General features: G+C 51.1%; 1 protein-coding gene across 2 annotated transcripts in view; it reads right to left on the bottom strand.

Annotated features, from left to right (window-relative positions):
* PRKD2 (protein kinase D2) overlaps positions 1-15,806 on the bottom strand; it is a 31,824-nt gene extending 16,018 nt beyond the window's left edge. Inside the window, exons 1-9 of one of the 2 annotated variants that reach the window (XM_055411793.2) lie at positions 14,904-15,806; positions 12,460-12,598; positions 8,299-8,430; positions 4,211-4,365; positions 3,884-4,106; positions 2,075-2,152; positions 1,844-1,997; positions 780-897; positions 414-491 (exon numbers count right to left, since the gene is read on the bottom strand). In XM_055411793.2, coding sequence (XP_055267768.1) covers positions 414-491; positions 780-897; positions 1,844-1,997; positions 2,075-2,152; positions 3,884-4,106; positions 4,211-4,365; positions 8,299-8,430; positions 12,460-12,598; positions 14,904-15,143 — 1,317 coding nt within the window. In that variant the 5' untranslated portion in view covers positions 15,144-15,806. The remainder of the gene's footprint in view (positions 1-413; positions 492-779; positions 898-1,843; positions 1,998-2,074; positions 2,153-3,883; positions 4,107-4,210; positions 4,366-8,298; positions 8,431-12,459; positions 12,599-14,903) is intronic. The other variant, XM_055411794.2, reaches the window with a different exon arrangement.

Here is a 15,806-nt window from a genome sequence, read left to right as displayed (position 1 = left end):
ATAAACTAACTATAAAGTAATAATAACACACTTAAAAAATTACTGGGAGTGCAATGGAGCTTAACATATGCCTGGTCCTAAACTAATTGCTCCACACAGATTATTTCTTTGAATTCTGGCACAGCCCTGAGGCAAGGACTATTCTTGGACGCCCTTTACAGGTGAGAGGCGCAGGGTGCAGAGAGGTGAGGTAACTTGCCTGGGTCCCCCAGCTGAAAAGTGATGGAGCCGAAGTCAAACTGAGGGCACGGCATCCACATGGGCGACACTTGCTGATTGGACGGGAGCGTACAAGCAGGGGGTGGGCAGAGGGTGTGATTCGCAGGCCTTGGGCTGAAGCAACTGAGAGAGGAAGGGAGAATACAGCGGACAAAGAGGAGAGGGCTGGGGGATCTGGGAGCCAGAAGGCCCACCTTGTAGTATCTGTTGGTCGTGTTGTTCTGGAAGAGCGTGATGCACTTGCAGTCCAGGCGCCAATAGTGCCGCTTCCTCTGTTGGGAGAGGTGCTTGAGAGGGTGAGGTCGTCTGCCCCCCATACTACTGCTGCTCTGACGCTAATCCCAGCCAAACCCCGCCCCTAATTCTAGTCCCGCCTCACCCCTGACCTTGCCTTAGTCCCGCCCCAAACCCGCCCCGCCCCCAAACCCCTAGAGCCACCCATTTCTAGCTCTGCCTCCAGCATGACTCCGCCCATTCCAAGCCCCAACCAGCCCCGCCCCCTCAAACCCCACCTCCTCCAACTCTAGCCCCACCTACCTGGCCCCCCCGCCCCCACTCACCAGTGTATCCTTGTTGCTGTAATGAACCACCCAGCCCTCTCGAAGCGTTGTGCTGGATTTCCGCGTTGTGTGTCGCACGGACTGCACCACCCTCATTAGGGGGATGTACCCCAGGGAGCTGAGAGTCGGGGAGAGAAGGAGTGAGAGGTTACAAGCGGAAAATAACCATAGTGCCTGGGGCTACAGCAGGGGGAAGGGTGGGGAAGTGGGAGTCAATCTCTGAGTAGCTAGGGCAATTTCGGCCACACTTCTTTGCCTGTGTTTCCAGATTTACCATAATGAGGAAGGCGACTCTTGAGAGACCCACATTAAGAGGCTGGTTTCCAAAGTCAGGCTGCCTGGCAAGCACTAATCTCTTTGTGCCTCAGTTTCTCCACCCAAAGGGTTGTTGTGAGAAGTGAAGCCCTTCTTAGGAGCTTAGCAGAGTGTTTGGCACTTCGTGGGCCCCCGATAAGTGGTAATTAGTACTGAACCCACTGATGGTGGAGCCAGCTGTGTGACACCCAGCAAGTGACGCAACCTCTCTGTGCACACGCTATTGTTACAGTGAGGAAATGAAGGCAGAGAAAAATTAAGTGACTTGTGCAACTCCAGAACCAACAATCTCTTGATCCCTGTGTGAGAACCTGGACTGGACTGGCTGTGGCCACTTCTCTTTGCCTCTCTGAGACTCAATTTCCTCATCTGTGAAATAGGCTGCCTCTCCCAATAGCCCTCTATTCTCAAGTGCTTCAAGGTCCAACTCTGAGAGCTTATCACTCTGTTAATGATAGGAAAGACCTGGGAGAAAGGGGTTCTGAGGTTCCAGGCGGCCAGGACCGGTGGCATTAGGAGGAAACTCAGGGTGACCACTGTGATCTGAATACCCACCCCCCGCCCCCACCGGCCTCACTTCTCCTCGTTCCCCTCATTCTCCTTTTCCCCTCATTCTCCCTGCTTCAGCCACACCAGGTTGCTTGCTACTCCTGCAACAGGTCTCAGGAAATGGAAATGTAAAAGTACAGGTTGAAGTCAACCCACGGTAGGGATGGGGAAGGGCCTTCACTGGATGGTGCCCTGGGTACCTCTCAGATTTGCCCCCCTCGCCTTCCTCCTCCTCGCTGGCATGGAGAGCATTCTCCGAGTGGGAGCCGGGGATGAAACCAGAGTCATCTGGCTCATCCGTGAGGGAGCTCTTGTCAGCCTCGCTGAAATCAGTGGCCTCCTCCATGGGCACATCTGGGGGGACAGGGAAATCAGAGGGGCCTCCACCCAGTCCTGTCGCCCTTTCCCACTCAGCACCCCTAGCTTCTTACCTCCATTGATGAGTGCCTCCCCCAGACAGTCGTTAGGGACGCGGGTGGCGCAGCGTTTGTGACAGTTGAACTTGCAATCTGGTGGCAGGAGGACAGGAATGTGGAGATGAGTGGGAGGGAGAGAAGAGAGGTCACCTCTAAGGGTTGACCCTTGACCCCTAGTCCCCAATCTCAAAAGAGTCTGTTCTTGCTTTGTGGGGCAGGAAAGCTAACTGATCCTACTCTGGTCATCCTGCCTTTGAGTCAAAGTCCTCAACTATGGAGTGGTTCGATTAAATGGAAGAGGGCCACATGAAGTGTTCATGGCCTGACAGTCCTAGGACTCAGTCTAAATTTGGTGACTCTACACTTCTATGATTCTAGACTTCTTAGTTCAGTTCAGTTCAGTTCAGTTCAGTCGCTCAGTCGTGTCCGACTCTCCGCGACCCCATGAATCAAAGCACGCCAGGCCTCCCTGTCCATCACCAACTCCCGGAGTACACTCAAACCCACGTCCAGAGTCGGTGATGCCATCCAGCCATCTCATTCTCTGTCGTCCCCTTCTCCTCCCGCCCCCAACCTTTCCCAGCATCAGAGTCTTTTCCAGTGAGTCAACTCGTTGCATGAGGTGGCCAAAGTATTGCAGTTTCAGCTTTAGCATCAGTCCCTCCAATGAATATCCAGGATTGATCTCCTTTAGAATAGACTGGTTGGATCTCCTTGCAGTATAAGGGACTCTCAAGAGTCTTCTCCAACACCACAGTTCAAAAGCATCGATTCTTCGGCGATCAGCTTTCTTCACAGTCCAACTCTCACATCCATATATGACCACGGGAAAAACCATAGACTTCTAAGCCTCCAGAATCTGAGAATGTCAAAATTCTCAGGATTCTGTACACCCATTAACCTAGAACTTAATGTTTCTATGGTTCTTTAGCTCCAAACATCTAAGATTCTAGAATTTTCTGGTTCTGACGAATCCTAGAATTGGAAGGCTCTAACTTTTCATGGATCTAGACTTCTGGTATTCCAGAATTTGATCATTCAAAGTTCTGGGATCCTAGATTTCTAAGATGCCTCCAAGGCTATATGGTTCTAGACTTCTCAGACTCAAATGTGTTGTTTCTAGGTTTCTATCATTCTCACTTCCTATGGTTTTAAAGTTGTAACATTCTGAGAATCTTTTTTTTTCACTTTAAAAATCCCATGTATTTGGAAATTAAATGTCCACTTTTAAATGATGGGTGCATCTAAGAAACCATAACAAGGACATAGAAAATATTTGTCATAGAACAGATATGACAAGAGAATTTACCAGAATTTGTTGCATGCAGCTGCAGTTGCTCAATGCAATTAAATACACTGGGGAGTCTTGAATAAGGTATGAAAACAAACAATGGACACTGAGAATCTGTAACTTGAGAGTTTTAATATTTCTGAGTCTAAGGTTCTGTGATTCATTCTGTTGAATCCTATGATCCAGAAGTCTTGAAACTTGTTTCTACAATTCTCTGATTTGAGAATTCTCAAGTTCTACAGTTTTAGAATTCCATGGTGAGAGTCATATGAATCTAGATTTCTCAGGCACTAGGATTACAAGTTTCCAAGGACTGAGGTTCTAGGATTCCAGAATTCCAAAGGTTCTAGAACACCAGGATTCAGGGCACTCCCCTCTGAGACCCCGTGCTTCTAAAGAACAGGCCAGAGGTTCTTGTTTCCAGCCACAAGCCCAGCCGAGATCCTAAGCCTCTTAAGAGTGTGTGTGTAGGTGGGGGCGGATTCTGACTCTGTCTCCGCCCCCCCAACCCGCACCCCGGGGCCCTCGCTGACCTTTGCACTGCAGGCCCTGGCGAAAGAGGCCCTTGAGGAGTTTCTTGCAAGCCTGGCAGACGGTGGGCCGTGTGTAGCTGTGGATGAGGAAGGTGTGTGGCACCTTGACCTTGGACAGCAGCATCTTATCCAGCTCGATGGGGCGACCGGTGTAGGACGAGGCAGAAGATGAAGAGGAGGACGAGGGAGGGCGGCGAGGGATGAGCTCGGTGGTACTACGGCTCTATCAGACGTCAAGAGTGGAAGGGACACTCCAGTGAGCTGCCCCTACACCGGAGCCCCCTCAGCCTCCAGCCACTCACCCTCTCCATTCCCCCAGCCGCTCACCAGCTCATCAGTCATGCTGAGCAGGGACTCAGAGGTGCCCAGGCGCACCGAGTGGCTGCTGGCCAGAGACGTGGACGACAGGCGTCGCTTGCGTGCCCCGCTGCAGTTGTTGGGGATGCTGAAGGCGCAGCGCTTGTGGTAATTCAGTCCGCAGCCTGTGGGGGGCGCCAGACGGTCAGCTTCATAGCCTCTACCCGGTTCGGGCTCTAAAGCTCCGCTCACCCCCTCCTCCTCCTTTTCTGAAGCTCTGGAATAGAGCAGATCCCTCGAGATACCTCTTCCTAGTGTAATTAACTTCAACGGAAAACTACAAAACCCAATTCAGGCAGAACTGCTAAGGGCTAAGAGACTGCAGGAATAAAGGTCTGGGGAATTCCCTGGCAGTCGTGTGGTTAGGACTCTGCGCTTTCGCTGTTGCGGATGTGGGTGCAATCCCTGGTTGGGAAAATAAGCTCCAAGATGCGTGGGACAGCCGGAAAAGAAAGAAAGAAAGAAAGGTTTGGGCCACCACCCTGGGCAGGTGAGGTGTCGGCTGAGGGCGAGGGAAATATGGACCAGGCAGTGGAGAAGGAAGACAAGGAAGCCAAAGCCACGTGGCTAGTTGCAGCCGCGAGGACTGTTATGACTATTTCTTCCTTACTTTGTTATGAATACACGCGGATACCAAACATTTGCTTCTTCCCTCTTATACCCCGTTATCCTCTAACATATTAATAATAACTAGCTTTATATCATGATATGTAAATTGTTGCTGTTCAGTTGATAAGTCGTGTCTGACTCTATTGCCACCCCCTGGACTGTAGCAGCTCCAGGCTCCTCTGTCCATGGGATTCTCCAGGCAAGAATACTGGAGTGGGTTGTCATTTCCTTCTCCAGGGGATCTATCCAACCCAGGGATCGAACCCACGTCTCCTTCATTGGCAGGCGGATTCTTTGCCACTGAGCCACCTGGAGAGTCCCGATACCTAAGTTACAGGATATCAAAGGAGAAGAGGGACTATCACACGAGGAAATTGCTTTCTGGAGAAAGAGCACATTTTCAGTCCCACTCCGGATGGTTGTGTCATATAAGGTGGAAGTGTGACTTTGTTCTTTCCTTTCTATTTTTAAGCCTTGACCATGATAGAGTCAGGCTTAGCTTGTCATTTCCTTCTGGACTTCCTGATGCTTCTCCATACATCTCTGATAATTCCAGATGACTCCAGGACTGCCCTCTGGAGCAGGGACTCCCTTGCCTAAGACTCCATGCTTTCCAACGCAAGGGGCCTGGGTTCGATTCCTGGTCAGGGAAATAGATACCACATACTCCAACTAACAGCTGGAATGCTGCAGCTAAAACCCAGCACAGCCACACAAACAAAGAAATACTAAAAAAAAAAAAAAAAAAGCTCCTCCATCCTTTGGAAACTTCTTTTGAAACACCTCATGAAACCTGTCTTCTGACAGCCCGCCTGTTACAGACTTTCCTGCTCAGTAATTCCTCCTCCTAGGCAGTCTCGAATGCATGATGTCACAACTGCAGATGCAAGCCTCAGGACTGCTGTTGGCACTGCTAGGAGTTCCAGGATGGCAACTCGCACACCGGAACCATGTCTCAGTTTCGGTCTTTAGTCACTCACATGCTTCACAGAATTTCAGAATCTCATCTTTGACTCCTAGCACGAATACCAAAGTGGAGTCAATCTCCTGTAGGAAGGTTGTCACTGGCATTAAGGACAGGCATTTGGGCCTCTTTTGGAACCACGTGTACTCGGACCATCATCTGTGACCCCGGGCCAATGAAGTCCACTCGGAGAATGGCCATTAGAACTTAATGACACCAGGGATACGCCATGATGAAGGTTATGCAAACCAAGACATCAAGAGTTCGACACGATGTGTGGACGATGGCAATACTGATAGCAGCTTTGAATGCACTAAATTGGTTTTTGCAGGCCTAAATACAGTTATTATCTCTAGAGCCCTTAAATAATGCCACGAGTGTATTTAATCATGCTTTGCTTTTTGTTGATGTTTTTTGGCTATGCGGCATGCAGGATCTTAGTTCCCCGACCAGAGGTCAAACCTGTGTCCCCTGCAGTGGAAGAGTAGAGTCTTAACCACTGGCCCACCAGGGAAGTCCTCCACAACCATATTTATGGCTGCTGTTGCTGCTCAGTAGCTTCAGTCATGTGTGACTCTTTGTTACCCCACAGACTGTAGCCCGGGCTTCCCTGGTGGCTTAGTGGTAAAGAATCTGCCTGCAATGCAGGAGCTGCAGGAGACATAGGTTTGATTCCTGAGTCGGGAAGATCCCCTGGAGGAGGGCATGGCAACCCACTCCAGTATTCTTGCCTGGAGAATCCCATGGATAGAGGAGCCTGGCGGGCTACCGTCCATGGGGTTGCAGAGAGTTGGACATGACTGAAGCGATTTAACATTCATGTGCACACGCAGACTGTGGCCCTCCATGCTCCTCTGTCCATGGGATTCTCCAGGCAAGAATACTGGTGTGGGTTGCCATGCCCCTCCTCCTCCAGGGTATCTTTCTGACCCCAGGGATTGAACCTGCACTTCCTGCCTGCATTGCAGGCAGATTCTTTACTGCTGAACCACTAAGGAAGTCCCATATTTAGGAATGCATGATAAGAATCCTAACCAGTGCTGTGGGCCATCTGAAACATAGGGTATCAGGGACTCCAGATTTCCATATGAGCCTGACAGCCACAAAGCCACAGCTCCTTAGACAATGGAACATCTGAGAATACCCTCTAATGGTGGTTCACACTGAATAAACAATGGTGGTGCAGATCATCATCTTAGAATGGATGGTCCTCATTTGCTGTGTATAGAGCCCAGCTAAGGTATGCAGTGCTGCCCTCATCTTCAGGGTAGGCGTGATCTCAACGTTCCCGATCGGAAGCATCAAAGACAGAAACAGTGAACCTGTGGATCCCAACTCTTGGGCTTAACCTTAAGACAACTTGTCTCAAAAGAACACACTGTGTTCCTTTATTTTTTTTAAAGTATGACTTAAGGAGATGCGTAAGGGTGCTTGTTATGGACTGAATGCTTGTGTTCTCCCCCAGATTCATCTATTGAAGCCCTAATTGTCAATGTGACTGTATTTGGAGATGGGGCCTTTAAGGAAGGAATTAAGTTAAAGCGAGGCCCTAAGGATGGGGCCCTGATCAGGGGGACTGGGATCCTTATAAAAAGAAGAGATGAAAAATTGCCCTCTCCCCACGTGCTATGTGAACACACAATGAGATGGTGGCCATTGCAAGCTAGGAAGACAGCCCTCACCAGGAACCATATCTTGTCAGAACCCAGGTCTTGGACTTTCCAGCCTCCAGAACCGAGAGAAAATAAATTTCCATTGTTTATACCACCCAGCCCATGATCTTTTGTTAGGACAGCCCTAGGAGAAGGGAGTGCCAAGTTGCCAAGGGGTGGACGCTGATGGTCAGCTCTATGTGTCACATCCCCAGTTATTAATCTGCGTGTTACTGCGAAGGTAGTTGGCGATGTGATTCAAGTCCACAATCAGCTGACTTTAAGTGAGGGAAATCATCCTAGTTAATCTGGGTGGGCCTGTTTCAGTCAGTTGAAAGGTTTAAAGAACAACCTGAGAGTTCCCAGGTGGAGACGTTTCAGCTCTTGCCTGAGAGTTCCAGCCTGCCCTTCCTGACGACCCACCCCGTGGATTTCAGAGTTGCCAGCGCCCACAATCCTGGAAGCCAATTCCTTCCCCCAAGATCCCTTAACATATGCTCCCTACAGGCTCTGTTTCTCCCGCTGGTGCCTGACTGGTATGGGTTCCACTCTCTTCTCCATCACCCCTTTTCTACCCCAAAGCCTCTCTCTCACGTCTCCCTCGGAGCTCCACCTCCCAGTCCCCACCCCCACCCACAAACCGAGCCCCACCCAGGCCCCGCCTCCTGCCCCCACCTCCAGTTCCTCCCCCAAGCCCTGCCTCTGGGCGCTCACCTCCCCTTCCGAGCCCCGCCTCTTAGGCCCCACCTCCAGGTCCTGAGCTCCGCCTCGGCCCCGCCCTCCCGCTCACGCCCTTCCTCTTGGCCCCGCCTCCAGCACCCTCGGTCTCTCACCATCGCACTTGAGGCCCTGGCGAACTAGGCCGAAGAGCATCTCCCCGCAATGGTCGCAGAAGGCAGGCGCTCGGTACGAATGCACGGTGAGGGCATGCGGGCGGATCTGGAAGTCCTCGAAGGTGGCCGAAGCTGCAGGCAGCAGGGAGGGGCGCATGGTTGAGCCGCGACCAGCGGTGGCCATTTCAGCCTCCGCGTTCCCAGGTTTCTCACAGTCCTCCTGGCTGCAAGGTTTGATCTCTCCTTCAATCATTTACTCGCATCCTACATTCGACCTGGGTTCAAATCCCAGCTCCACCACTGGCCAGAACACCTATGTACCTATGCCAGGAGCTGAGGGGAGGGGGAATGCGGAGTTGTTTAACGGGTACAGAGTTCCAGTTTTGCAATATGAAAAGCAGTTTTGGAGGTTAATTGCATAACAATGTGAATGTGATTAACACTGCTAAACACTGGACTTTTAAAATGGTTAAGATGGTAGTTTTATGTTATGTATATTTCATCACAATTTAAAAATGTTTAACTAAAAAAAAATACAAATGCTTGCTTGGGTCCCACCGTCAGAGTTTCTGATCTACTTGATCTGGGAAGTGTAAAAAAAAGAGAGAGAAAGACAAAACAAAATACCTATGTTTCTCACTTTTCTCATCTGTAAAATGGAAATTCAACAAATAATTACTGGATATTGTTCCAGGGGCTGGGGACACTATGTAGAACAACACAGACAAAATCTCTGCCTGGCCTCTAGTAAGGGAGACTGACAAAATAAGTCAGAGAAATACTCTCATTTAACAGTCTCCCAATCTAGCAGTTACTCTGTGCCAGGTGCTATGCTGAGCTGTTGTTGCTGTTTAGTTGCTAAGTTGTGTTCGAGTCTTTTGTGGAGTCTGTAGCCCGCCATGGGATTTCCCAAGCAAGAATACTTGGGCTGCCATTTCCTTCTCCAGGGGATCTTCCTGATCCAGAGATCACACACACCTGTGTCTCCTGCATTGGGTTCTCTACCACTGAGCCACCGAGCCACACTGTGCTGAGTACTTTATAATATTAACAAATTTAGCCTTCTCAAGAGCCCACTGAGGTACATGATTATCTCTATTTTCTAGACGAAAAGACTACAGCACAGATAGGTGAAGCAATTTGCCAAGGTCACACAGCTAGCAAGGTGCAGAACTCAAATTCAAATCTAGGCCAAGATGGCTCTAGAGTTCATGCTTTTAACCCTGTACATGAGAGTGTTAGTTGCTAGTCGTGTCCGACTTTTTGCTAGCCCGCCAGGTTCCTCTGTCCGTGGGATTCTCCAGGCAAGAATACTAGAGTGGGTTGCCACTGCCTTCTCCAGGGGATCTTTTTGACCCCATGTACATACTGCTGCTGAAATTTTTAAGCAATAAAATATACACTAAGTGAGAAGTCAGTAAATGCTTGGAAGAAAAATTAAGCAAAAAGGTTAGATAGGGAAGATGCAAGAGGTACCATTTTAAATAGGTGGTCAGGGGAAGTCCCTGGCGGTCCAGTGGTTAGAACTTGGTGCTTTCACTGCCTGGGGCTGGGGATCAATCCCTGGTTGGGGAACTAAGATCCTTGAAAGCTGTGCTGAATGGCCAAAATAAAACAGGTAGTCAGGGAAGGCTTTCTTGAGGTGATGACATGAAGATATAGGCCTGAAAAAGGTAAGGGTCTGGGCCATGCAGGAATCTAGCAAAGAACAGGTCCAGTATCTTTTTTCTTTCTTTTTTTTAAAGTACATTATTTAGCTGCACTGGATCTTAGCTGTGGGATGTGGGATCTAGTTCCCCAACCAGAGATCGAACCCTGGCCCCCTGCATTGGGAGCACAGAGTCTTAGCCACTGGACCACCAGGGACATCTCAGTATCTTAATAGTATCTGCTTACAGTTCTTTTTCATGGGTTAAATGAATATATGGAAAGCTCTATTCTTTTTGTTTGTTTGTTTTGTTTTGCGCCTTACCACATTGCTGATGGGATTTTAGTTCCCAGACCAGGGATTAAACCTGGGCCGTTGGCAGTGAGCTTGGAGTCCTAACAACTGGACTGCCAGGGAAGTCCTGGAAAACTCTTAAAATAGTACCTGACACAGAGAAAATGCTTAATAATATGTAAGCTATTATTTTAAAAGTTTTGGTTTTGGACTAAATCTTGTTGGGCTCCCTACCCCCACCCAAATTTCTGTCTATCATTAAGTTACTTTTCTTATATTATGCAATGGAAAGGGGACTGTGTTCTATGTGCCAAGCACTGTTTACACGCTCAGAATAAAGCTCTGAACAAGAGAGATTTTTCGCCCCACTCTCAGAGAGCTGACATTCTTTTGAGGAAAAAGACAAGAAACACTACAAAAATAAAATAAAAGAATAGGGACTTCCTGGTGATTCAGTGGCTAAGATTCTACATTCCCAATGCAGGAGGCCCAGGTTTGATCCCTGGTCAGGGAACTAGATCCCACAAGCCAAAAATAAGACCTGGCTCAGCAAAATAAGTAAAGAAATGTTAAAAATAAAAACACAAAAAACAAAAACGCCAAAACCAAAAACAAAATAGCAAGTGCAAAGGCCCTGAGGTGGAAGGGAGCTTGGCTTCTTCAAGGGACAGAAGGCAGACAAGATGGTTGGAACAAAGAAAGTAAGAAGGACAGGGTTAAGAGATGAATCAGGGAACTGGCCGGGGCCAGGACATGCACAGCTTTGAGACCACATTGAGGAGGAGTTTGTATTTTTTCTTCCAAGGGTACTGGGGGGGAGGATTCTGAACAGTGGAATGTCATGAGTTGACTTAGGTGTTACTGCAATAATCTAGGCAGGAAGTGATGGTGGCTTGGATCCATGGAGAGGATAAGAAATAGCTTCAGGATGTAAATTAAGAGTGAAATCAGTAGGTCTGAAAATGGACCAAGTAAAGGGGTACGAGAAAAAGAAGAGTCAGGAATGACCTAAGGTTTGGGGCATGAGCACCTGTGTGAATGGTGATATCCTTCACCAAGCTGGAGAAGATTGTGGGAAGAGAAGGCTTAGAAGGGCAGGGGACTTCCCTGGTGGTCCAGTGGTTAAGACACTGCACTTCCACTGCAGAAGGCATGGGTCCAATCCTTGGTGGGGGAACTAAGAGCCCATATGCCCAGCAGTGTGACAAAAAAAGAAGGCAAAATCAAGATTTCTGTCTTGGACAGGCTATATCTGAGATGCCTGGAGGCACCCGGTAAAAGCGTCAGGAAGATAGCTACATGAACGAGACTAGGGTTTGGGGGGGAGACCAGGATGAAGATAACATCCAAGGGTTGTGAGACTCTAGGAGGGAGGTAAATTCAAGCTTCTAATTGTCATCCATCCGTCCAACAAATTTTACTGAGCATTGCAGCACTCAGGGTGAGGGTGGGGGCAAGGGAGGACACACAACCTGGGTAAGGAAGGTACTTCCCACCCACCTCAGCCTTTCTGAAAGAACCAAGGGCTAAAGAGTCCTCTAAATGCTGAGAGCTTGCGCATCTATCAAATGGGAATGGCCAGTGGGTGGGCTAGATTCTGGCTGAAAATCCAGGTGGCCGGGTTTCATCTCCCGCTGCAGAATCTGATTGAATTAAGCATGTCATCGAGAGGAGACACAGAAAACATTTTGAACTTTATATCAAAGTGACGCGTAGGTCTAGAAAGGGGCAAATCAGAAACGCGTAGCTCGATGAACCGTCAAACTGTTTACGCCGCGTCACCAGCATCCTGATGGATAAATGGAAGTTTCAACCGCTGTGACCTACCCCCGCCTCCGCCCCCGCCCACTGCAGCTTCCTCAGAGGCACCCACTCTCCTGGTTTCTGCCAAAATAGAGTAAATGTCTTTGTGCTTCGTAAATGGCATGATTCAATGCCTAGCTTAGCTTCTGTCCCTTAAGCAAGGTGTGTGAGATCCATCCCGGTTGCTCTGGCTCATTTACGTTCAGTGCGGGACGAATTCCACGGTGTGCATCTACCCATTCCGGGAAGCGGGAGTTTTTAAGAGCTCCCGCGGGGCTCCTAATTTGCAGCCAGCGCTTAGAACCGCCGGTCCCTAACTTGAAGAACTAAGTGTCTGGGCCTACCCCGCCCCGCCTCCTACCGATGTCCCGCCCCCCGCTCGAGATTCCGCCCCTAGGCGGGCCTCGGCCTCTCACCCGACAATACCACCTCCACCAGGTCGCCCTCCTGGATGTCTCCGGCGGAGCGCACCAACTGCAGGAGGTTGGCCGACGTGGGGTCATGTTTGAAGAGCAGGATCTTGTCGTAAAGGCCGTAGAAGCCACACTCGGGGAACTGAGGGGGCGGGAGAGGGACGTGGTGACGGAAAAGCTCAGAGCAGCGGTCTGGAACCTTCCCAGGGCAGGGCCGGCCGTTTCCCCCGGAAACTAAAGAGACCCCGCAGCCCCTTGCTTCCTGCCTGTACCCTCCCAAACCCAGCTCGAGCCGAGCCGGGCAGGGTGCCAGAGACCCAGGTGTGCTGGGCGAGAGCCGCCTGGAGAGTTGGGGAGGGAGATTGGCTCTGGGATTTTGGGGACCTAGAATCTTTTGGAAGTGACAGGGGCAGGGCTGAGTGAGCACCCCTTCCCTTATCTCCACACCACCTCCTGCTCCCAGCCTACCTCCTCCTTGTCCCCCAACCACCAGTTTCCTTCCTGAATCTATTGTCCCTGTTACCTGGCTCCACGCCCAGCACTGGGGCTGGGCAATCTGGAAGGAGGAGATTTAAGACTCCTGGTTGAGGGGGGTTGGGGTGGAGGGTGCAGAAAGTCTAGGGCTCCAAGGAGTTGAGAGATAGGCAGGGTGCCCCCACCCAAAGCCCCAAGGACCCAGGTGCCCCAGTGCCCAGCTTGGGGAGGGGGGGGCAGGAAATGAAACCTGTAGAACAGAAAGTGAAACCACCCAGGTGGAGCCGCTGGAAGGAAGGAAAGGGGCCCTACTACACCTGGACAGGGAGGCAGAAAAGAAAACTGGGGTGAGGCCTGAGGGGGTAGGCTGAGGACTCGAGCAGATAAAGAATCTGACCCAGGGAACAACCGCTCTCCCCCCAGCCTGTTTCCCCAAGAAGCAGGCTGAGTTGGGTGTAGGAGCTGGTTGAGGGGAAGGGGGTTGGTGGCAAAGGAAACTCATCTGTTCTTGCTGCTAGGAGAGGGTCCCCAGGTGCCAGGATTCCCGAGTCCTGACTGCCCCTGGGGTCTTTCTAAGTTTCCTTGTCTGTAAAATGGGAGATTTGGCCAGGTTCCTCGTGTTTTCTCTGAAGCCCAGAGAATCCATTTCCAGGAGTCTAAGAAGATTCTAGAATTTGAATATTTGGGGATTCCAGCATGCTCCTATGATAGGATTCATTTCTAGATTCCAACAAATTATTATAAGGTTTAGACTTTTAACTACCTAGATTAGCAGTAGCTAGCCTAATATTTTAATGTTGTAGGGATCTGCCAAACTAGGATTCTAATATTTGAATATCTTAGCCTGAAAGGATTTCTACAACCCAGTGTACCAAAATTTTAACATTTTAATGCTCTAGGATTCTAACAACATGGGAATCGAATAGTCAACCACCTCAGGGTCTAATGTTTGAACTCTTCAATACCAGAGGAGTCAGTTACCTAGCAGTTGCTTATTCCAACAATGTAGAATTCTAACATTTTTAAAGTCCAAAATTCCAACAGTAGTTGCTGCTGCTGCTGTCGCTTCAGTTGTGTCCGACTCTGTTCGACCCCATAGACGGCAGCCCACCAGGCTCTCCTGTCCCTGGGATTCTCCAGGCAAGAACGCTGGAGTGGGTTGCCATTTCCTTCTCCAACAGTAGAGTAGCCCACTATTCTAACTTTTAGCGTTCTAGAATTCAAGCACTGTGTCCCACCCGATATTCCCCTTGATGAGATTCTCCAGGCCCCAACTCCAGTGACCGTGACGCCCAAAGCAAAGAGTGGGGTGGAGTGGGGAAGGCTCGTGTTGACAGGCCAGCCTCAGAGCTGAAGGGTGGGGACACCGATCAGGAGCGGGGGCAGAGACCTCAGAACCTCTGGGGATTTCGAAGAGGTGCGCCTGCCCCTCCACACACTCCTCCGGCCTGGGGGAGGGCAGAAATTGGTCTCTGAGACCTCACTTGCCCCGGGCAGTTAGTCCAGGGTACGCACCCACACCCACACCCACACATGTCACCCGATCGCCCAGGCCGGCCCGGCTTCAATTTCTACTGTTTCCACCAAGTCGGAGGCTGGGGTGGGCCCAGGCAGGGAGGTCTCCCACATCTCGGGCTCCCGCTTGCTCCTTCTCAGCTCCTACACCTGGCTGGCCCCTCCCTTCCTCCCTGCTGTCTGCAGTGAACAACAACATGCAGGGACATGCAATTCGGGGAGGCCTCTGGGGCACCCCACCCCGGACCAGGCCTCTCTCAAAGGGGAGTGGGGTGAGGAGGCAACTGGAGGGCCAATACTGCACCCCCACCCCTCAGCAGCCCAAGGCTTAGTCCACTACTCTCCCTCTTCCTTATACTGGGCTCGAAGCCACCTCTGCCAGCGCCCCCCACCCCCACCCCCCAGACCTCTCCTAAAGCTGGGGCGGGGGTGGGAGGGTGGGAAACCTGCGTGCTCACCTTCTGGTCAACGATGGAGCAAGCCAGCTGCTTCACGTGGGCCAACTCAGAGGCAGCGGGCAACAGCACGAACTCGCGGGTCAGCCCGATCTGGATGTGGAAGGAGACCCCCGAGCCCGGGGCCGGGACCTGGGGCAGCAGCAGTGGCGGCGACTGCAGTTCCAAGCCGCCGGAGGGCGAAGGTGACCCCGGCCCGGGAGAGCCCGGGAGCCCGGCGGGATGCGAGGGGGCGGCGGCCATAGGGCGAGGCCCGGGGTCCGCCGCCCGGCACCCACCCCGGGATCCTGCTGGAGAAGGCTGAGCAGGGAGGCTCGGGGTCACTGTATCCCAGGGATCTTATAAGCGGGGATCCAAGAAGAGAACCCTGCCTGGCACGTTGAGGGAACTCGAGGATGGTGGGACCCTGGGAAGTTAGAGAAAAGGAATCTAGTGGATCAGACGCCCACCCGGGGGATTAAACGATCACAGATGATCAGAAAGGAGAAATCTAGTGGTTTTGGGGAGGGGGGCCAGCAATTGGGAAATACCAAGAAATCAAAGAAGAAAATCTAGTAGGTCCGGGTCACAGCGATCAGAAGAGCCCAGGATCCAAAGGATCCGTGGAGAGAGAAGGGATTGGAAAGGGAGCAGGTGGAGTCGAGAAATCAGTGGCTCTAGGAAGAGGATCCATTTAAGAAGAGGGCCAGAGGGATTCACCAGACCTTGGGGGTGGAGAGCAGGAGCCTCTGAGTCGGGGATCGAATGGATCCCAGGGATCCGATGGCGGGCCCGGGGATGGGCAGAGGGATCCCGAGGGCCGGGGTGCTAAGGAGGGAATCTCACAGGTCTCGGAAGTTGGAGAAAAATTCGGTCGGGGCCCGCGGGGAAGGCGGTGTTATCATCGGCAGTGGGGTGGCGGGGGGG

This window comes from Moschus berezovskii, chromosome 22 (assembly GCF_049115385.1).
Source record: "Moschus berezovskii isolate FMDL1 chromosome 22, NW_MosBer_1.0, whole genome shotgun sequence".
NCBI lineage: Eukaryota > Metazoa > Chordata > Mammalia > Artiodactyla > Moschidae > Moschus > Moschus berezovskii.
This window is presented reverse-complemented; position numbering and strand designations above follow the sequence as displayed.